The sequence below is a fragment of the Ailuropoda melanoleuca genome, chromosome 6 (assembly GCF_002007445.2).
Source record: "Ailuropoda melanoleuca isolate Jingjing chromosome 6, ASM200744v2, whole genome shotgun sequence".
In the NCBI taxonomy this organism is placed as follows: domain Eukaryota; kingdom Metazoa; phylum Chordata; class Mammalia; order Carnivora; family Ursidae; genus Ailuropoda; species Ailuropoda melanoleuca.
This window is the reverse complement of record NC_048223.1, coordinates 33,412,142-33,435,252: the sequence shown is the minus strand read 5'-3', so window position 1 is coordinate 33,435,252 and position 23,111 is coordinate 33,412,142. Positions and strand designations below refer to the sequence as shown.

General features: G+C 45.4%; 1 protein-coding gene across 3 annotated transcripts in view; it reads right to left on the bottom strand.

The window, feature by feature from the left end:
* Positions 1-6,267: 6,267 nt before the first annotated feature.
* Positions 6,268-23,111, bottom strand: part of SEC22C (SEC22 homolog C, vesicle trafficking protein) — a 48,999-nt gene continuing 32,155 nt past the window's right edge. For all 3 annotated transcript variants that reach the window (XM_011232805.3, XM_002925599.4, XM_034662155.1), the window contains exons 2-7: positions 18,877-19,085; positions 14,630-14,793; positions 12,554-12,733; positions 10,290-10,408; positions 9,067-9,132; positions 6,268-7,398 (exon numbers count right to left, since the gene is read on the bottom strand). In XM_011232805.3, the coding sequence (XP_011231107.1) occupies positions 7,198-7,398; positions 9,067-9,132; positions 10,290-10,408; positions 12,554-12,733; positions 14,630-14,793; positions 18,877-19,058 (912 nt within the window). In that variant the 5' untranslated portion in view covers positions 19,059-19,085 and the 3' untranslated portion in view covers positions 6,268-7,197. The remainder of the gene's footprint in view (positions 7,399-9,066; positions 9,133-10,289; positions 10,409-12,553; positions 12,734-14,629; positions 14,794-18,876; positions 19,086-23,111) is intronic.

Below are 23,111 nucleotides of genomic sequence, written 5' to 3'. Positions count from 1 at the left end.
TGAAATTTGGGTAGGTGGCTGGACTCGTGTGCTACAGCCGCCATCGCCAAGTACCACAAGCTGCGTGGTTTAAACAACATAAATTTTTTTAAAAGATTTATTTATTTTGAGAGAGAAAGAGAGAGCACAAGCCAGAGGGGCAGAGGAAGAAAGAAAATCTCAAGCAGATTCCATGCTGAGCGTCAACCCCCACACAGGGTTCGAACTCACAACCCTGAGATCATGACCTGAGCCAAAACCGAGAGTCCAATGCTGAACCGACTACACCACCCAGGCGCCCCTTAACAGTGGAAATTTATTTTCTCACAGTCTGGAGGCTGGAAGTCTGAGATCAGGGTATCCGCAGGGTTGGTTTCTTCTGAGGCTTCTTTCCTTGGCTTGCAGATGGCTGCCTTCTCCCCACCTCCAAATACAGACGTTCTGAGGTACTGGGGTGGGGGTCAGGACTTCAACATAAGCATTCGGGGAGAGCACAGCTCAGCCCATGACAGTGGCGTCGTCCTTCACGTTGCCTGTGCATGGAGGCCTACATCCCCCCACACCTTCCAACACTTAATGCCATCCAGCTAAGTTTTGCCAAACAGGCATAAGGTGATGTTTTCCTGTTGTTTTAATATGTGTTTCTTTGTATTTCTAATGATTTTATTTTTATTTATTTATTTTTTTAAGTTATTAGTCACTTTTATTAAGGGGATTTTTTTACTACTTATTTTTTTTAATGTTTTATTATATTATGTTAGTCACCATACAGTACATCCCTGGTTTTTGATGTAAAGTTCGATGATTCATTAGTTGCGTGTAACACCCAGTGCACCATGCAATACGTGCCTTCCTTACTACCCATCGATTTTAAACATCTTCCTATGCTTCTTAGCTTTTTGGGTTTTTCTCTTCTGCAAATTGTTCGTTTTTCTACCGAGGTTGCTGTCTTTCTTGCTGACCTACAGGAATTGCTTGTATAGTGACCCCTATTGGTTTCAGACATTCTAAAGATCTTCCACTCGTTTAACTTTGTCCATGACATCCTTATTTGCATGTCATCATATTAATCAATCATTTTGCCTCAAGGGTCGTGCCTGTAACACTGTTCTTTAAGAGCAATTTTCCATCCTAGGTCATGAAGGTACTCTCCTTCCTGTTCGTCAATGAACTTTCTAGTGTTTGTCTTGCACATCTGACCCAGCAACATCGGAAGGCTGACTGCAGAACCAGGCAGCGCTTCCCTGCCAGGGGCGCCCAGGGAGACCCCTTCCTCTCTGAGCCTCACTCCCCCACTGGCACTGCTCAAGGATGCTTGGCAGTTGTCGTGCAGCACTTCCATTCCCAGGCCCCATTAGCGGGTAGAGCCCAAGAAAAAGGAAGGCAATTCATCAGCCTGAACTGGCACCCAGCCCTTCTGGCGCAGAAAGGGCATCTTTCAGGGGTCAAGATCCCCTTTTACTCTCTGCGGTGCTGCCGATGGCACAGAGTACCTTCTTCCCAGCCCAGGGGATGGAGCTCTCGGCTGCACTGGCACTGGCTCCCTTGGACCGGCCTCAGCTTCCCCACCTGAGCAACAAGGGGGTTAAACCGGGTGGTGTCCCAAGGCTCTGCCAACTCCCAAATCCTAGAACCCAATAACTTAGTGTTTATTTTGGAAGCTTTTGCCCTCCCCCCAAAGCTTTGGTACTCAGGATAGATGGTGGAGAGAAACTTGGAACATGCATTCCCCCAATGTGTTTGGGGTATGGGCAGGAGAGGCTGGTGTATTTGTTTCCTTTTTGGGAATTCTGTCAGCCTCTGCCTGAAGGACCTCCTCAAAAGTGTGCAGTCCCCTGGGCTGGGAGCCTGACGACCCGGCTGGCGGCTGCGCCTCCTGCTGGCCACTTTGTGGCGGGGCTGGTCCTGGGAGAAGAAAACTAAATAGGCCTCGGCGAGGACAGGCGCTCAGAATGTAGAGCAGGGTAAGCGGTGAGCAGGAGCAGAGCCTGCAGAGAAGGCGGCCTCCCTGCCCTCCCCTCCCAGGGCTGCTCTGTGACTGCTGTGTTGGCTTTTCCAAGGTCTCTCCTGGACCCATGATTGCATTCCAGAGTCTAGGGGTTAATGCTAAGGAATGAGGCCGTGCACCTGTCTAGACACTGAACAGGAGGATCTGAATTCCACATCTCTCAACGTCCCCCCCTCCATTATGCCAGGTGCACGTCACACCCTCTAGGAAAACAGACCTGTCACTCAGAAGTTTTTACACAGGGGCTCCTGGGTGGCTCAGTCGTTAAGCGTCTGCCTTCGGCTCAGGTCATGATCTCAGCGTTCTGGGATCGAGCCCCGCATCAGGCTCCCTGCTCAGTGGGAAGCCTGCTTCTCCCTCTCCCACGCCCCCTGCTTTTGTTCCCTCTCTCGCCGCCTCTCTCTGTCAAATAAATAAAATTGAAAAAAAAAAAAGCAGTTTTTACGCGAACACACACAAGTTAATAAGCACCTTAGATTTATTCTCCTCTCACTTTTGAAGCCACCTTATTTAACTTATATATACATAGTATATAAATGGCTATACCATATTCTTCACATATGTTAACACGAGTTTAGGCTTTACTGTGTGAGAGTTTGTTAAAACATACCCATCATTTATTCAAAATAGATTTTTATTATTACATGAAAACAGTAAGAAGCTTGTACAACATGGACAGCAAGCATTCAAAACCAATATATGAAGTCAATGGTTTTGCCCTGGCTAAATCAGCCTCAATCTTTTACGCTCTTAGTAGAAAAGTCTGTTAAATAAAACAGAATTCTGGGGGGGGTCAAGTCATATGAATAACTAATGAAATAATACTTCTGAAGTAACCCCAGAATCACATGAAGGTTAAAGAAGGTCATGTGTACCAAGCACAGGTGAGAACAACGGACCTGACAATCTCACCCTAAATAAAAGGCGCTTGTGGGCAGCAGCTCTGCCGTCAGTACACATGGGCAGATGTGTCCATATCCGGCCGTTCCCAGATGACGAGCCCTTTTCCACAGGTTCCCTGCCAAGACGTTTCCCCAGAAACAGAAGTCTGACATCAGTGCTCCCAGGCAGGAGAATCAGCGCTCTCCTCATTTGGGTCAGGGACAGACCTTGAGGTTTGGTCCAACCAGCAGAACTGGCCTCCCTGGACTCTGGGGGGCCCAACGCCAATGGTACCAAGAGCTCTGTGACTGGAGGGCAGAACGCAGGTTCGAGGAGGAGAAAGAGAGGCTACTACCTTTCTAGAGGGGAAGAATGAGTCCATTTACATTGCAGTCTCCTAAAATGCCCGTTCTTGTAAAACCTGGAAGACACGGCCACGTCATGCTGCCTCGGGCACGAACCCCCTTGTATCGGGTGAAAGGCTTTCTCCTCCTGCCCACGACCAAGGGATTCACCCAGGAGTCTCCTCCACTAGGCTTTATCCTTATGAGAGCATGTGGGGGGGCGGGGGTTGTTACCGTCATTTCCCAGCCAAGGACACTGAGGCCCGTGGGCCTGACTTGCCCCCTGCGGTGCAGGACTGAGGAGAAACGTCAAGCCGATCCCCAGGCCTCCCCCATCTCTCATGGGCACATCTCCTCTCTCTTCAGCCACCATTATTAACACAGTGCACAGTGGGGTGTCCCCGTACCCGGGCGGGATTCTGCATAGGAACATCTGGAATGTGAGCAATACCAGAGCAGGGGCGCACATCTCTCCCCGCTTACTGGTCCTCCCCTGTGCTGCTCTGGGCCCACGCAGCAGCAGGCTCTCAGGGCCACCCGTCCCGCATGTTACAATGAGTGGCTGACTCCTGCGAGGAACAGCGAACAGCAGCCCTAGACAAAGGTGCCCCATGCGACCCCGACATGCCCAGAGGCAGCTGCTTGAGGCCCCCAGCTCTGCTCCTCACCTGTCTCCTGCTTCCCACGCCCCTGGCAGCTGGCCCTGCTGGGTGTCATCTTTGACTCTGGGCAGTGCTGACCCCCAAAGTGCTACCCCCCAAAGTGCTACCCCTCTCTGAGCACGGACTCCTAAGTGTGTGCTGAAGCTGGCGGGGCACAGAGAAGAGCGCCGGGCCTCAGTGCAGGCCAGCCCCGCTCTCAAGCTCCTGCACCCACCCCATCGACTACAATCAAAGATGGCTTTCTCATCCCTCCAGAGATGCCAGTTTCAGCCTCTGTGTCCAGGGCTGGCATGTGCGGGACAGGCATGGAAAGAGGCAGAGGAGTCCTGGAGAATGGGGGTACCTAGGAAAAGAGCAGGGAGCTCCAGGCGAGGTGAATGTTTGAATTTCAGCTCTCTTCTTGACACCCTTTTGCCCACTCCTCAGGAACTTTAAAATGGTGGGCCTTGCCTCACCATGTCTGCATCAGAGTTCACAGGTGACAGGGATGCAAGCCTGAGAAGCAAAACCAGGAGCCTCTGGTCACATTCCTCCTTCTGTCGGCAGGGGGGCCTCCTCTCCTGAGAGGAAGTGCCACCCCAAATATGCCCCCGCTTGTCTCCGCTCAGGAAAAAGAAACTCAGGAACGATCCTCATCGCAGTAAGGCTAGTCTAGGGAAATGAAAACCAGGGTCTGAGTGTTTCTTTGACCAGCATACTTGGGGCAGGGAAGGCCCTTTGCGCCTTGGCCCCGTGGTTGGGAAACCCTGGTCAAGAGTGCTGAGCCACATTCCCAGCCCGATACAGTAGATGGGAATAACGTACCCCGGTATTCAAGATCTTGCAGCATCTGACCCCAGAAGGCACTTTGAAGGTTTGTTTTCGACATTGTTTCATCTAGTCCCAGATCTACCCCTGCGAGGTCAGTTGGGCAGGTAGCATTTAACCCTGGGAAAACAAAGTGCTGGAACAGCAGTGAGTCTGTGGGGTCGTGAGGACACCTCCTGCGATGGGGGGCCAACAAGGATGACACGGGGAGGGGGGCATAAAACTCCAGGCCTGAACCAGGTCAATCCTCAGCCTGGGATTTGCCTTGGACAATATCCCCAGAACTTCTTTCCTATCACGTGTCTGTTCCTCCAGTGAGCTGAGGCTTCTTTCAGCTGGATTCTAGTTAAACAACGTTTATGTGGTCATTGCTCTGGGCTGCTTGTCTAGTGCGTCTTTTCCTTATTTGGAAAAACCAATCTCAAACCCCATGTAGATGCTAACTGATGACAACTACATTCACCCAAGGGTAGATAACACCCCCGCTCCTGCAGGAGGCATTCACTAGGAGAGACTCCTCCTTCCTGCTGAATGTGACCCACGGGCTCAGACCCCAAGAGCAAGAGCATCTGGGGTACAGGGCTACACGCAACACCAATACACAGGGTCTCAAAAAACCCCCAAAAGCCCACAGTTCACTTGTAAACTGTTCTTACCAACTTTTAAAGCCTTTTTTTTTTTGGTGCTTCTAATGTACAAGGATTTGTCTCCCCTCCTTGGCTTCCCATTCTATTTTACCGTCTCTTCAAAATTATGTCCTAAAAAGCCTTTAGATTCACCTGCTGGGTATGCAGAAAATTATGCAGATGCAGAATCGAAGGAGAGACAGTCACTGTGAACTTGACATCTGAAGATGGTGCCAATATACCTTTCACATGCAGATACTTTGATTAAAAACAGAAAATTGTATTATAAGAAAATAAAATGACTGCGGCGACATTTTTCCCAACAGTGTCCAGTCACATAAATTTGTTCTCCTTAAAGTGACATCAAGGCGGCTCAATAGCAACGCACTAACAGTAACAATCAAGTACCACTCAACCCCCTAAAATAATATTCTTGCTTTCCCCACAGACTCAATATCTCTTGTAATGGTTTTCAACTTTCAAAAACTATCAAAGTAGGATTTTCCAATTTATCAAGACCACATAATTCAACCCCAAATCCCATGCAATTGCAGTTGAGCTACTCAGATTCCAGACTTCTACCAAGAAGAATCCAAAGGGCAAGCTCCCCAAATGGCCTCCTGAATGGTACTGGACAACCCAGGCTGAAATTCCTGGAGACCTAAGGGATCTTATTCAGAGCCCCATTTTAGAAAGCTGTAATCGAACAACAACGAGAGAAGAAAAATAACTTTGCAGAGCACAGGGTTAGTTATATCTTGATGAAGCTTTAAAAAAGTTAACACCTACTTAACTCCTGTTCATAAAGAATGAGGCCCTCGATCTAATTAAGATGACGGGGAAAGGTGTAGAGGAGAATTAATTTGGGAGGGCTTCTGGGAACAGGTACACAGGGTCAGGCATTGAATATCATTCAAATGACAGGCATTCTGCTGCCGTGTACAAGGCTGATGACAACAGCTNTGAAAACAGCTTTTTTTTTTTTTTTTTTTAAATACCACCTGCATCTGTAAAGTGCCACTAATGCAAATCCATGTGATTCACCTACTCCAGTCTGTGGCCCACTGCAAAGAATCCTGAAATTCTCAGGATTATAAGCTCGTGCTCACGCTCACAAGCTATGATCCAGTAGCACTGGTTACTCAATTTTTAAAATATTCAGATATACCCTGCAAATAAATACAAAACATTTCTGTACCCGCGCAGCCCCACCACCATAAAAAGTTATATATAAATTAAATAAATTCAGCTTTCTTAACCATTTTCTCAGCTTAAGTTTGTCCTTTCCCTAAATGAAGATAAGTTCAATTTATATCCAAAATATATCTAAATATTCTAAAGGTATCGTATCGGACCTAGGTTATCAAAAAATGTAAACAAAATTTATCTAGCTTATATCTCTGAACCATATTTTAAAATTTTTAATTCACCCTGTATTGACCCTCTACAAAAAACTAACCAAGTCACATTTAGAGTGAAAAGCTGATGCGGGTTTTAAAGTGGTTCCTCAGAGACAACTGCCAGTTACTTAAAACTAGTGTTATTGAATCTAGTGGTTTATTGCATCATTCAATTTAAAAGACCAAAACAATGCCGTTCTGATCTTCCCATAATGCTCCTTGTGAGTGAGCCCCCAGATTCTGCTGTCCTAAGGAGAGGTGCTGACCTGGAGATTCTGCCGTAAGGCTCCGCACAAAACCGGGCCTGGGTCTCAAGCCACCTCGCGCCTTCCACTGCACCTGTTAAAAATCCCCCACTTTCAGTCTCAGCCTAGTTTGGTCGAAGGGAACTTCAAGGGTGGAAACTTGAGGTGAGGTCGAGAAGCCAGAAGGGAAACAGATGACCCTCCTAAGAAAGCCGAAGGATCCGTTCATCACACGGTGTCACCTTCAAACTCCACAGTCAGACTGCTTCTCCTGAAGCTGCCTGGTCAGTATCTGATACGAAGACAGAAAAGCCACTCCCACGTGGAAGAGGATTTGCCAGACGTTCCGCAGCCCGTGCAGGTACACGTTGCCCAGGCAGATAAAGAGCAGCAGCAGCAGCACCTTCAGAGTCCTGGCCCGACTGTAGAACAGGTACAAGTAACACTGCAACGACACCAGGACAGGCAGTCCGATCAGAGGGGAGGAAAGGGCCGGGGGTCGGATGCAAGGTTCACGCCTTGCACCCGCACGCACGTTAGCTTATTAACCCGAATTCCTTACAGTGCAGCCTGGAAGCGCTGGGTAAGGTTGCTGCCTATCACTGGGTGAAAGCGGAGATTCAGAAGGGAGAAGAGAAGTGAAATAGATGTCACAGGAGGAATGAGAACACGGCATCTAACACGCGTAAGAAATACAGACAGAACTGCCCCGGCTGTGGGCTGTGGAGGAAGAAATACAGGTAAGGGGCAGAAAGCCAGGCCAAAACACCCCAACAAAGCTGACAGGCCTCCAACTGGATTCTTCCTTCAGGGCAGTCATGACAGGCAGGAAAGGAGCCATGCTTTTATCATTTGTTTTTCCTGAGTTACAACTCTATCAGGGACCAACGTTCCCTAGACACCCCCCTTATCATGTCTTCAAAAACATCTCTGACACAGGGAAAGTCTCACAGCCAGGAGAGTGACCAATATTTTGTACAGGGCTCTCACACAGAAAAGAGGCCATTCTTGTCCTGCAAAAGGTGAAAAGTAATTTTTTGGTTCCACATTGAAAAAAAAACAAGAAGCACGTTCTCAAAACACAGAGCAATTCAACAAAGGCTTAAGCTCCAGTGGGTGGGAGAGAGGTCCCCATTGAAAGGGCCATTCAAGTACATGAATGCAGTGGAGGGAACGAAGGCCGAGGGGTAAGACCCCCACAGCCCTGAAATGCAGACTCTGGGCACCTCAAATGGCAACATCCAAGGTCTCTGATTTCTCAAAAATGAGGGCATTTTCAGTCCTGGTTTGAAAATTTCTTTTGACACAATCATGTCATTCTTAAAAAACAGACCATTCTAGGATGGATATGGAAGAGAGAAGAAGTGACCTGAGAACAGAAATTTTAACTGAAAGGAAAAAAAAGAAGCTTAAGAATGTAGAGAAAGTACTAAAGTCCTAGCCTTTGTGGAGGATGAAGAAAGAAAATTACATTCAGGTTTTTTTACTAGAATTAACTCTGCCTATAGGAGATTCAAAAGCTCCATTTTATTCCATCACTTAAGTATGAAGTTTACTTGAAAATAACTAAATAATAATCGAAGCCCACTATTAACGTTGTAATGTTTATCTCATTTCCTAAGAACAGACTTGAGTCAGATGGCATTACTATTAAAAACAGTTTTTTTTAACTTAGTCCTGGGTTTAAAACAAAAACAAAAACATGTATAAGTAGTTGTTACTTCTGCAGAAGGACTATTCTATACCTGGGCTTCCCTGACAATAAGTAAGACCCTGCCTCCCATTAGTCAGACCCAACCCAATCCCCACAGCAATCTCATCCCTCCCTTCTTGGGAGTCGAGTCCAAATTCCTGGCTTCTGTTCCGCCATTGTCAAAGGCTCTGTGGCCTAGGGCAAGTGGCTTTCCCTTTCTGAGCCCAATGTTCTTCCTCTGTAAAATGAGATGACTGGGCAGGATGGGCCTAGGGTACTTCCTGGAAGGACCCGGTATTGTCCGTGACATGTCTTGGTGGAACAAAATCACATCTAGAAACTTGCTGATGGTTCCAACAGAAGAACAAAATAAGGCCATGGGGTTCAACCCACTCACCAAAATATCAATGTTTCACCCACCTGGAAAATACAGGCTATAAAAGGAATAAGAAAAGCCAGAATATTTCCAATTTCCTCATGGGCAACCTAAAACAAATGTAAGAAACACAAAAGGAATATTCAGATGAATGCAAACACTAGGACATGAAGCTCCTCACACCTCATTCGCTCTGGTACGGTTGATAATACAAAATCCCTGGCTGGGGGAGACATAAGTCCCTGTTTATTTACCAGAACAAGGGTCGGCATGCAACTGTTTTCAACAGCCTGGACACCCCACGTGCCATCATGTCCCTGTGCATCTGAGCTAAGCCCCCAAGCTGGATTGCTCCCCAACACCACTACCGCTCAAAATCCTATTCATCTGTCAGTACTCAGCTTTCCCTAACTCTGCCCACCCCCAGGTACCGCCTACCTCCTTAGTGATATCACCACACTCTACTTTACCATCTTGTTGGCCCAGGCACCTTTTCTAGTGCATGCATATGCGTGGCCAGTATCTGGGTGTGAATAATCATAAAAAATAAGAGTGGGAGCCACAGGACACGTTGGCTAAAGACAGGATGTGGTGACAGGCGGTTACTGCTGCCACTCTCCACACAGGTCAGCCTACATTAGTCCCCTGAGACTCAGCCTCAGCTGTGATTCGGACTTGGGCTACCACAGTCATGGCTGTGAGCGTTATGGCTCTATTTTTAAAAGTAGTATCTCTCTGTTTATGCCCACAATGATTCTGCACTTTTTATAAGTGTTTTAAATACTTGAAAACTTAGGAAAAACTATTTGGAAAGCACTGAAATAGAAAGTTGCTTTGATTGGAGCAGGCTGGCGAATCGGCTGCCTGGGACTACGGTTCCCTGACAAAACCACAGGGAAGGTGGCGCCTGCATGATATAAATCAGAGTAGGAGGCCGCATTTCCGAGGGAGAAACAGCCTGAACCTCAAAGTCTCAGAATCAAATTTGCTCTTGAGCAATGGGGCCCCTGGAGTGACTCCTGGGGCCCCACAGATGTCCCTGTAGCACGCTATTTCTCACCAGCTCCTCCGCAGCCCCTTTGGCTTCTGAGGACAACAGATACAAAAGAGCAAGTCTCATATTTGTTCAACCGACTATAAAGAATAAGCCTGAACATAAACATCATATTTTAATTTAAAAAATTTGAAATCTTTGTGCATAATAACTGTATAAGTAAACTGTATCCCCACACAGGTCCTTTAATTTAAACTATAATAAAAAAGTTACCTGTAAAGAATGTTCTGCGAGGTGAATTCCACGGATGAGATTCAGAGCAGCACACATGATGTTGAGAATAAGCGAGAGGACACCCAGGGCTGTCACTGGTTCCATTCGGAAATTAGGAGCTTCACAATTAAAAAAAATAAGTGTCTAGTGAAAATAATTTCTATATGAAAGAAAAATAAACAAAGACATTAACTAGACCTCCACTAATGATAGGCTCAGTATGTTAAACACAGAATTACAAACGTATTAATTAAAAGCAGCTACTGTTAGAGAGCAAAAAAGGCAAGAAATGAAGGACAGAATGGATCTGAGAATCTGAAATGAGTTCTTCCAGAAAGAGGTCCTTCTCTGAGTAAGCACAGGTTTTTCAAGGTCTGATTTTCTTTCTATTTAAAGCAATGGTTCTCAGTCGGGGCAATTAGCCCCTCAGGGGACATCAGGCAAGGCCTAGAGACATTTTGGGTTGTCAACTCTGTGAACAGGGTGTCACTGGCATCTAGTGGGTAGAGGCCATGAAGGCTTCTAAACATCCTACAATGCCCAAGACAGCCCCTCACAACAAGGGATTACCCAGTACAAAATATCAATATGACTTAAATTGAGAAATCCCGATTTAAAGCAATTTATGGCTTTATTTGTAAATTGGTTGTCAAATTCTGATAGCATTTCTATCATATACTTCAACTCTCAACTTCTGAACAAGGACAGTATTCAGTGTCTCCTGTGCTTCTAAAGCAATTTGCAGCAAATGCAGTTTCTTAAATTCTAAAATAATTGGGAAGAGGAGGGAAACATTGATTATTTGAGCTATAAGCTGTTTCTGGAACTCTAGAACAAATGATCATTCTCTCTTCAAAGATACCTGCTAAGGCTGATTCTGGGTCACACAATTAAATGGTGACTCACCCCCCGCCATGCTCTTACTGTGATCTTTTAAAACCATCCCTTCTTGTCCTTACATTTCACACACACACACACACACACACACACACACACACACACACAAAAGTATCTACCCACAACCCAACTGATGCCTTTTGTTAGTATGTTAGAGTTTCCACTGAGCTTTTATCAAAGTTCCTGTTAGAACAGAACATGCTACCTGTAAAGATTCTAGCCTCGGGACAATAGAGTGAATCAAACCACAGTAAAATGTCCTAAAAAGATAAGCAAGTTGACATTTTCTGGATTTTGTTTCTCTTGTCTAAGAGGTTAAAAAACAAAAGTTACATAGTACAAAGTTACCCCATCTTTACATAAGGCAAAAGCAGCAGCTTGGGACTTAAATACTCAGTCTTCCTTCTACGAAAGTTAAGTCCATTCCCAGTATAAATGACAACTTATTGGTTGGCATGAGAGCCAATACAGGAATGATTGGTCAAAATAGTTTAAATCAAAACACAAAGTTAAGCCAAAAATGTGAACACTTTTAATACACCACTTTTAAAGTTCAAGCAATGAGTTTAGTATAAAAATTGTTAAAATTAGACTGTTATAGTGTAGACAGCTCTAGCTTTCAAAGAAGGATTCAGTTCTTACACCATTACAAAATGCTTCAGATGTAAATATCCACTTTATTTAAAAATTGGTATAACTGTGTGTAATTGTAACAAGGAATGCAAAAAAAATATACTTTATTACATGCTAGGTATTGAGTAGCTAATGGTGTTAATGCCAGACTGTGTCATGGGGGGCATTCAGTTCAGTAAACCACAGGGACAGAGGGATGTCCCCAGGGCTCACAGGGAATCAGACAGTGAGAGCAACAGAAGCCACAGCTATGGCCCAGCCTGCTCTCATCCCCACCACCCTTCCCTCCCTCCGTCAAGGGGGACAGGGGTTTCTCAGTGGAGATTTGCAATGTTGTACTAAGTGATGAGATGATATAAGGATTCACTGTCAAAGGGAAAAATAGAGAGAAACGAGAGAGAGAAAGAGCATGAACAAATCTATACAATTTAGTAAGTGACTTCCTTTATGTTTAAACTTTCAGACTTCACCCAGGTTAAGAGAACAACCTGCCAAGTCACTCTTCCGAATGTCATCATGAGTTGCCCCCTTCCCCCATCAACTCATTATCGTAACAGTCAAGTGTTTCGTGACAGTCACCAGGAAACAGGATCAGTCCATATATTCCCCCACATATTTTATGCACCTACCCCCAAAAACACCTCCCTGATTAAAAAAAAAAAAAGTCAATGCCCATTTGAAATACCTAACGTCACCTCACCGTCATCAACACCAGAGTGCAGTGAACCACTTACCCGGCTCCAAGTGTATCTGTGTGTGACCATTCATTATCCCATTTGCCACATCTGTGTCCTCCAGAGTGAGAACCACTGGAGGGTGGAAATCCAGTTCCTCCTGAATTTTTTCTAAGCTGCTCTCCATCTGAATGGAACTTACATGGTTAAAATGCCACTTCACTTTCTGAATGATGCTGTCTGCAAAAAAGAAAGCAACCCAAGTTAAGCAGCTGCATCAGAATGGGTATCATAGAACAGTATGTGCAAAATGAAGTTTACATTTCTAAGCCAGCTAGTAAGTCAGCCAGAGTGTCAAGATATACCCAAAGGTCAAACGATTACTATGTGTCATTACTGGTCTCACCAATCTCTTCAGCGCATAATACTTAAAACATGAGTGTCTACGGAGAAGGGAACAATGCTTTCCAGAACCTCAGTGATAAGGGAGTCAAGGGATAGGGGCTTGAGTCTTAGCTCAGCCACTGCTGATAGTACAATCCAGGGCAATTCACAGAATGTTTCAAAGCTTAAAAAGGGGAGACAGTTATTCTTGAACTAATTACCCTAAAAAAAAAGGCATGTGAGAAAAAAAATCACAGATAAATGTGAATATATTATACAAACTGAGATTATATATTTGAAAGGTATTGGTTTTAATTATTTTATATTTCTTAGTGTTAACCCATTACCAAGTTTTAGTTAGTATTTGAAGTACAGTTTCATACGTATTGGCAAAGCAAAATGATGCATAATGCATACCTAGAATACCTACTATTATATTCTCCTCTCACTCAGTAGGGAGCAAACATGATGCTGGGGAAGGGTCTGCTGTCAGGTCAGGCACAGATCAGATCCTTTAGGCACATGCAGAGCCGAAGGGGGTGAAGAACACAGCCCACAGCTGCTAATGGACTGACAGCCAAGGGACGCCACAGCTGTGGTCTGTCCGGGGCTAGCGTGCCCTCTTTGCAGGAAGAAGTGGGGCTCAGAGCAGCAGTGAACGAGGCCTCATAGTGAGGCTTGGGGAGAACCTTCTGTCTGTGTCACAGGTCTACCAGGCAGAGGCCTGCGTCCCAGGGACTTCCCCAGCACCTCTTGGGTGACAAAGAAATGCACCAGCTGGTGGGCCACATGAGGGAGTCTGAGGGCTCTGGCAGTAGTTCCAGAAAGCACACGTGGCAACGCTTCTCTGCACCCACCAACTGCGGCCAGCCCCTCGTTCGATAGCATCGCAGAGACAGCAGCTGTCTACACAGAGGCCACAGAAGGCCCCCCAACCCCCACCTCAGCTCCTGTTCTCCCAAGGGCGCAGGATGACTTGACTCACCTGAGAGTAACAGAGCATACACTATAATTATCAAGCCTCTACAAGGCCTCTCTGGCAATGCCTAGGAAAAAACTAATCTCTTCCAGAGCAGTATTTCTCAGCCTTCTGAGTGAAGAGCCAGTTTTTCTTATTTCCAAATGGATACAGACTGATTAAATGCAATAAAAAGACTGCAGGAATGTCAAATTACTGTATGAATTCCTAAACACTTATTCTCTCGTTCTGTACCTATCTCAGGGTAGGTGAACAGGTTCACATACCACCCGCTGAGTAATACTTTTTTTCTAGAACAGGGGTTGGCAAACCTTCCTAAAGGGCCAGGTAGTCAATGTTTTCGGCTTCTAGGCCCCATATGGTCTCTGTCACAACTACTCAACTCAGCTGGTGAGGGGCAAAGCAGCCACAGGCGACTCGTAAAAGAATGAGAGTAGCTGTGTTCCATTTTATTTACAAAAACAGGCAGCTGGCCCTCGGACCACAGTTTGCGGACCACTGCTTCAGAGGACTATGGGGAATAACCAAAACAGGTTTCACCATTCCCCAACCCTGCCTCAGGCTCTGAGGAGATGGGAAGCTAGTGCTAAGCCATGAAGCTTTCCGGGCCACTTCAATCACTGTGAAATCTCAGGGTACCAGGCTGACCTCCAGGGACATGTCATAGCACGTCCAGGGGTTTTCCTTGATCATCAAAGCCAAATCTAAACCATCTAGCTCGACACATACAATGCTGTAAGAGAGAGCAATATGTAAGAAAGAAGGTTACAAACCAAACTCGAGAAAGGCGTATGGCCTGGAGGCTAGACCAATACAGGTGGTGTCATAGGAAGCTGTGAATTCCCACCACACGGTCTCCAGGAAGCAGAAGGCCATGGCTGCTGGACACTGGCGGGAGCAGATAGCCATGCAAGCCACATCCCGCAAAGAAGAAAAACTGAAACAAAAGGGCAACATCTGCATTAGCAGGGAGCAGACCCCTGTATTCCGGCCCCATACTCAGACACAGCCATGCCCATGCCCTGCCCTTGCCTGGCTTCGAACAGCCCTGTAGCCGTTTGCTGCGTGTGTATTGTCTCTTCAGCTGGGCCTACCTGGCCCTGTGCCCTTCTTGTCCTTCCTCTAAACTAGAGAGCAGTTATTTGTCACTGACAGTGTGTGATCACTCTTTTTGATTCCTGCATGAGGGATGCATGTTCCACAAGGGAGAGGTAGCCTCAGACTTCTCTGCATCTATAGAGCAAAATATTTTTCTTTTTTAATCAACATCAATAGGGGCGCCTGGGTGGCACAGCGGTTAAGCATCTGCCTTCGGCTCAGGGCGTGATCCTAGCGTTGTGGGATCGAGTCCCACACATCAGGCTCCTCTGCTGGGAGCCTGCTTCTTCCTCTCCCACTCCCCCTGCTTGTGCTCCTTCTCTCGCTGGCTGTCTCTATCTCTGTCGAATAAATAAATAAAATCTTTAAAAAAAATAAAAAATAAAAAATAAAAAAATAAAAAAATAAATAATCAACATCAATAGCTTTCTATTGTTCAAGCATCCTGGCATCCTGAAATAAAGGTGTAGTTTGTATATATTCACATACACACAACTGCTAGATTTACTTTGCTAATGTTTGATTTAGGACTTTTGTGTCTATGCGAAGTTAAGACTGGCCTATAATTTTCCTCTCTTGTGCTGTGTCCGTCTGGTTGTGGTATTGGGGTTATTCTGGTCTCATAAAACTGATGCGGAGTTTTCTCCTTCTACTACTTTTCAGACTGTCGTGTTATCATTTCAGGTTCGGGGACTCGAGTTCTTCTCTCTGTGGTCTACTGACTCCCACACGTTGTGGAAGAGCTCCTTTGGTGCTCTGTAATTTTTGGTGAGAGGGCACCAGTGTGGAACTTTTTTTTTCTGTGAGACTCTCTCAACGACTGAGTTGTGGCACACTCCTTCCAGAGCGCTTTTCCATTTGCTTTGGCCAGCTACTCCACGAGTGTCATCAGTCTGGAACCAAGACTGATCATTGAACCTTGGCTTAGGAATTTCTAGACCATGGGGGGAATAAACTTAAACCCCAATCCTACATGAGGCACAGAAGCAGGGTTTCAATGTCTTAGAAGAGATTTTGTTTTTCCTTCCCATTCAAAGCCAAGTAGAAATGAGCAGCTCCCGTACTGGTAGGCAACTATTTCTCACTTATCACCACTCCACAAGGGCTGTCGCCTGACAAGAATGCCTTCTTCAAGTGTGGGTCTTGTTCCAACACCTCTGCCGACATAAACCCAGAGCCCTTTATGCGTGCTGAGACTCAAGTCCTGAGTTTATCATGATTGGTTACCCAGGAGCCTCAGTGTCAGCTCACACACTTAGCACCCTAACATTTTGTTCCCCTTCATTTCTAGCACCTCAGGAATTCTTTCTTTCAAGCTCAGCTACACATTTAAAACAATTTTTCATATACATTTACCCACATTTCAGGATGTTTCTGGCAAAAAGTTTTTAGGTTATATTGTTCTATCTTTTCACAATTGGAAGTCTCTATATAAAAACTTTGTCAATTAAAAAAAAGATAACTTCCTCCTTATACAAGGAACTTTCCAGAAGAACTTAAGTCTCTCTGGGATGGGAGTATTTCTATTTGTGGGCTAACTTGTGTCTCCCCAAAAAATATGTTGAAGTCCTAACTCCCAGTACCTACGAATATGAACTTATTTGGAAATAGTCTTTGCAGATACAATCAAGACAAAATAAGGTTATAATGGATTAAGGAAGCCTCCATCCAATACTGGTGTGAAATTTCATTACAGAGACAGAGGGAAGAAGGCCATGTGACCAAGAAGGCAGAGACTGGAGTAACTCTTCTATAAGACATGGAATGACAAGGACTGCCAGCAACCACTAGAAGGTAGCAGAGAGGCATGGGAAGGGCCTTCCTTAGCGCCTCCAAGAGAGCATGGCCCAGCCGACACCTTGATTTCAGACTTCTGGCCTCCAGAACTGTGAGAGAATACATTCCTGTTGTTGTAATTTGTTAATGGTAAGTGTGGGAAAATATTTCAACTCCTTAACTGTAAAATGAGCTACAGTACCCTTCACCTGTGCAGGGGCGGGGGGAAGAGGGAGCCTGTTTCAGCTGTGAAAATAATGGTGACTATTTAATCCAAAACACGAATGAACAGAACATTTTACATGCCAGTTTTCAAAAAACTACTGAAGCACCCAGAATGTCATTTGAAGTCACAGACCTCTTTTCTTTTTCTTATCTGAGGAAAGTTTTCCTATTTGCAGTTCAGCACCAAGTTCCCATAGGATGTTAGATACTCAGCATAATGAGGAAGGCACAGGGAGGAAGGTGGGTTCAGGCACCCAGATAAAGGAGCCACAAATGCAGGCAGATGCAGCTCAGTTTCTGCTCCTGAGCACCTGGAACCCACACCACAGGGTGACAGCTGCACGTGCTTGCCACCTGGCGCCCCCTTCAGGCCGGTCCCTTCTCGCCTGACCACACCACTAGGTCTGGAATCAAGCCGGGACTTCTCTCGTTTTTCTGATTCCGAAGCTGAAATCCCCTAAAATGACCCCATCTTATCAGGTCAACTAAAAATGTACTGTTCAAGGGGAGCAGGAAGGACTTGGTAAGTGAGGGCCTAAATAATGGAAAACAATGATGTAAAATCTACGACAAGCCACTTTGAGATTTCAAACCCTCCGTAGCCCCTGATCCCTCCTGTAGAATGGCTTCTTGCTCTAAGCCCTAGAATAAGAAATGATATAACACATGAGGAGCAGTCCTTGCGGCCCAGCTGCCTGCATTCCAATCCTGGCCTTACCAGATAGGAACAGCACAACCTCAGCTAACTCCCTTAACCTCACTTTCCTCCTCTGTAAACACGTACAATACTATCACCCACCTCACAAGCCAAGAAAGCGCTTAGGATAGTGCCTGCCATATAGAAAACACTGAATAACACCAGCCATCATTACTAGGATTATTGGAACCACCTGATTCCTACTTCCGCTGGAGCGTTTTCCTCACTCTATTATATTCAGTTAGATATCGCTCTTGTTTCCTTATGAGACTTTAAGTTCCTTCAGAAAAGGGACCTGCATGGGGCGCCTGGGTGGTGCAGTCGTTAAGCATCTGCCTCCGGGCTCAGGGCGTGATCCCAGCATTCTGGGATCAAGCCCCACATCAGGCTTCTCTGTGGGGAGCCTGCTTCTTCCTCTCCCACTCCCCCTGCTTGTGTTCCCTCTCTTGATGGCTGTCTCTCTCTCTGTCAAATAAATAAATAAAATCTTAAAAAAAAAAAAAAAGAAAAGGGACCTACTTGTGTTCATTATTCACTCCCCTGCTGCTGTTACATAAGAAAAGTTTTAAAATTTAAAAATTTTTTAAAAAGGTGAAAAATTTAAAAAGGAAAAACTAAAGGCAAGAACCATGAGTCTTGCGGAGCCTGGGTGGCTCAGTCGTTAAGCCTCTGCCTTCGGCTCAGGGCGTGATCCCGGCGTTCTGGGATCGAGCCCCGCGTCTGGCTCCTCCACTGGGAGCCTGCTTCTCCCTCTCCCACTCCCTCCGCTTGTGTTCCCTCTCTCACTGGCTGTCTCTCTCTGTGTCAAATAAATAAATAAAATCTTTAAAAAAAAAAAAAAAGAACCATGAGTCTTTTTATTTTCTTGGCTTTCCCACTCTCGTCCTTTTCCTTCCCCGATGTTATAATCTAGACTCCCCCCCCATCTAAGGCAGAATAAACTACCAAACTAAAGGCATGAAAACTGACTGAACCCAAGTCTCCTGACGCTCGTGAGCACCCCACTAACAGAAGGGCAAGAGTGGAAGCAGCATGCTCCGAGCAGGGGCAGGGCAATCCTGCTCCCTTGATTCTACGGCTGTAAATACCCACCACCTCAGACAACTGGCTGACAGCAGACCGACTCTAAACACACAGTGTGATCAGCCTAATGTTACCCTGACATATGGTTAAAAGTAAACCAAAGTTTGCAGATGTTCTGGAAAAGTGAACACGCTTGCTTACTGTATATTGAAGTCGCGTCCTTCCGCAGAACCTCGACCTGGGTACTGGGCCAGTCGCAAGGCTAAAGTCTTGAGCCGTCGCCTGCATTCCAGAAAATCCGGGGTGTGGTAAAAGTCAGTGGAGGCCGAGAGCGGCAGTCCATCCCTCACCCTCACCACACAGGCAAAGAGGATCAAAGACATGGTCTGCAGGGGAAGTCATGAGGACACCTGAGGAAAGCAAGGTCAGCTTGTTACTGGGGCAGATGGTGGTGACAGAGACGCTTCTGTCCCTGAAACGTCATTCTGGTTGTTTCACCCTCACCCCCAGTGGAACTGCAAATGTTGCCTGTATTACTACTTTCCTGGCCTCTACTGCTATGTAGCTCCCTATCGTCCTCCTTCATTTTCCTTCCTGGCTCTCCCTCACCTGTAATCCTCCTTTTCCTTCTAACAAATCTCTGACCTTCCAGAATTAAGCCAACTAGGATGAGGGAGAAAGGAACAGAGAAGCAAGGAAACAGTGCCAGAAAGGTTTAGGACCAACAGCAACAACAGGGGGGTCACCAGGACACAGGTAGCAAGATGGCCTCAAAGGGACAGGAAGCCCCTGACACTGAAGGGGCAGGGGTGGGGTCCAGTGCCCTGAGCACTTCAGGTCACCCAGGGAGGTAGGTGTTGAGCAGTTTAGTTGTCTCATCCTCACCTGTGGTGGAGGGATTCTGAGCATTCAACCTGAGTTGGTGGCAGGGAGAACAGAAGGCAAAAATGGAACTGAGAGAGGAGAATATGTCCTTCTGAATTTCTGCAAATGTTTGATATCAAGCCAGTCTTCAAAATGATGACTGAGTCCCTACAGATGGCTAAAGGAAGTCATTTAACAAATTATATTGCAGTGAGATCCTAAATATTTGGCCATGATATGTAGGCACTACTAGGAAACAAAAGGAAGCAGATTCTGAGCCCTCATGATGCCCTTGGCAAATCAGAACAAGGTGCTTCTCAGGGCAGAAACAGCCTGGACCAGTTCTGCTAGCAGAGCCTGGCTAGGTTTTAGCCCCATCCGTTAACTCTGCAGGTGTCAGCACAGGGCATAACCTACACATGTAGGCTGTGGTAGCCCCGCAACCAGGGATTAGTGAGGCGGCCACTGCAGCCTTAATGGGTCTTTCCATGCACCCACACACCCTGTTGCACAGACGGGGTTTGTGAGGTCCTCCATTGATAGGATATTAACACGTACATATGCTGGTGGCCTTTTCTTTCAAAGAACTCCAAAGATGTAACCTCATTTGACCTCTCACTTCCTATGAGCAGGAGGAAAGCGGAACCCCTATGATGTACACTTTTCTCTTCACCTCTGTGCCTCGATGTATTCTCTGCCTGTGTCTGCTACTCCTCTGGTCTCCCCATATCCAACTCCACATCAAGGACTGTCTCCAATTCCCCCTTTCCATGAACCCTTCCCAGACTTGTCCAGCCAGAAGTACTTCTACCTCCTCTAAATTCTCAGACAGCCTATCTCTCTGTTTTCTATTTTACTAATATATCATTTCCTTTACCTAAGTGTGAGTTCTAAGAATAAAGACCATATCTAGAATGGATAAATGAATAATCATTTCCATTTTACCCATGAAGAGACTGCAGCGGTATAAGAACAAGAGAAGGCAAAAAGAAAACTTGGGCTACTAGCCAACAGAGCCTACAAAGTCCAGTTGTCCCATCTCCCTACACTTGCCACTGAGGAGTAAAAATGTGAAAAGCCCCAGAAAAAATACCTCGACACACAAAATTGCTAAGTTCCCAGCACCACTGGCAGGGCCTGGCCAACCGCCAGAAGGCCCTGTGGGCTATACCCCAGCTGCTTGGCCAATGCTGAGACCTCCAGCACCGAAGAGGTCATCAGTGCTTGGGTATATGGAGGCTAATCTCATTACCTTCTTATGCTTTCGCGAATATTTGAAATATTTAATTTAGAAATAATTTTTTTAAAGATTTATGGGCACAAAGCCCTGATAGAGACAAAGGAAGACTACAAGATCAATGTGAGACTAGGGCTTAGGGACGAAACAAGAACTACAACTTGCTTGCTATCTTGAGAACAGTGTTATTTCAGTGAATGCAAGGTATAGCCATTCTGCAATGCATGTAGAGAAGTGTTGAAGAATACCTGTAATGAAGATGTTCTGAGAACACTACTTGATAAGAAAGAACAACAACAACTTCAACAAGAATGCAAGTCCAAGATTTAAAGACACTGAGTACTCCTCCCTACCTGCCCCCCGCCTCCCAACCCCCTAACACCTAAAAAAGGAGAGAGAGAAAGATACAATGAATCAATGAGATACCAAGAGAGTCAGAGACAGGACAGAAAGACCCCAAGGCAAAATAAAAAAGGTACTTTCTAGGGGGCTGAGTAAAGTCTATGTATGCTCTTTAACGGAAAGCTGTATGCACATATTCCAACTGTCAACCCCCAAATATCCTCTCTAGTGCTATTTTTATAGAACATCTACTGTGTGCCAGGTATTGATTTGAACCAGTAAAAAGAGTGACCTTTCCAAGGGAGAATAATCTAAGAACCAGTTCTACTACTCTCTAAAGGATCCACACAGCCCCTCCAGGCTCTCTACTTCACCCACCTGATCCTTTCGGTGATGAAACCTGCTTCTCCTCAAACAATAGCATTCAAGATAAATAAAACCGTTTGTCAGTTCTATCAAGTTACTAGTATTGCAAACTAGTGAAAAACACATCCATTTAAGATATTTTAAAATTTTTATGATGTTTAAATGAAGGGGACACTGTGATATTAAGTGTTACCTGTGTTTATGCACATATATGAGTGTGTGAGTGTACAGGATGGCAGCTGCCTGAGGAGTGGCGGGATTTTACACACTGATGTAGAAGTGTCTAAGAACAGAGACAACAGCATTTTTTCCTTTGTGAAATGTACTTTGTATTCCAAAAGATGAAAAAATGTTAATACAAACAGGGAGAGGCTCATCTTTGTGTCTTTGCAGGCCCTGGTATGAGCTTTGCATACAGTAGGGGTCTGGTGTTTGCAAATTCAGGTTATGAGCTATGATGAGATGGTCTCTACTTGAATAAGAGATCTGACCACTGCTCAAAAAGAATGAACTGCGGACTTCTGCTTCTGAAAAGGTGTAGTTTAAGTACTTTTTCCTACTCCCACTAATAGTACTAAAAACCATGGACATTATATATAAGATAAACATAAATAAACATCTGAAAGGTGGAGCGAAGAAGGGAGACTGGCTAGGGAATTTGGGAACTGAGGAATGTCAGAATGTCAGCTTGCTCAGTTTTCTCTTTGCCTCATATATCCCGGTCTTGGTGCTGGAGAAGCTGGCAACCCCAAAACGGCACTGAATGTAGACCAAAAAAGAAGAAGAAAAAAGCCCCAGCAATGAAAAAAAAGCCTTCTCTCTCCAGCCAAAGAAGCAGCAAAGGTATGTGCAGCCTAGCAAAACAGAAAAGTTTTAGACAAAAACATTCCACTCCTGTAGCCATCATATATCCACAACAAAGGCTGAATGAAGAGCCCAGACTTCTACTCTTGCTTGGCAGTAGTGAGGTATCCCCCCCCACACTCTCCATGCAGCTGGGGTGTCAGAGAAGATGGGGTAGGGAGCTACAGGCAGCAAAGAGCCAACCTCTCCTGCTGTATATCATTAAGGAGACAGAATTCCTGCTTCTGTCCAGCAACAATGAGCACTCTCTTCCCTTCAGGGAGCCAGAAAGAGGCCCCGTGGGGAAACCTGAATTTTTCCTCCCACTTGGCACTAACGAGATAGTACTCCCACCTCCCCTGCTAACACAAAGGCCAACTAAAACAGATCTAAATAAGATCCAGTGTCTCGTAACATAATGCCCAAAATGTCCAGGTTTCAATCAAAATTCACTGGCCATACTAAGAACCAAGAAAATCTCAGCTTGAATAAGAAGAGACCATCAACTGATGCTAACACCAAGATGATAGACTTTAAAGTAACTATCATAGAAATGCTTCAATAAGCAATTATAAACACACTTGAAGCAAATGAAAAATTAAAAGTCACAGCAAAGAAATAGAAGATATAAAGAACCAAATGGAAGTTTTAGAATTTAAAAAATACAATAACTGAAGTAAAAAATTCAACAGATGAGCTCAACAGCAAAATAGAGGGGACAGAAGAATGAATGAAATCAATAAACATGAAGACAGAACATAAAAATTACTTAATTTGAATAATC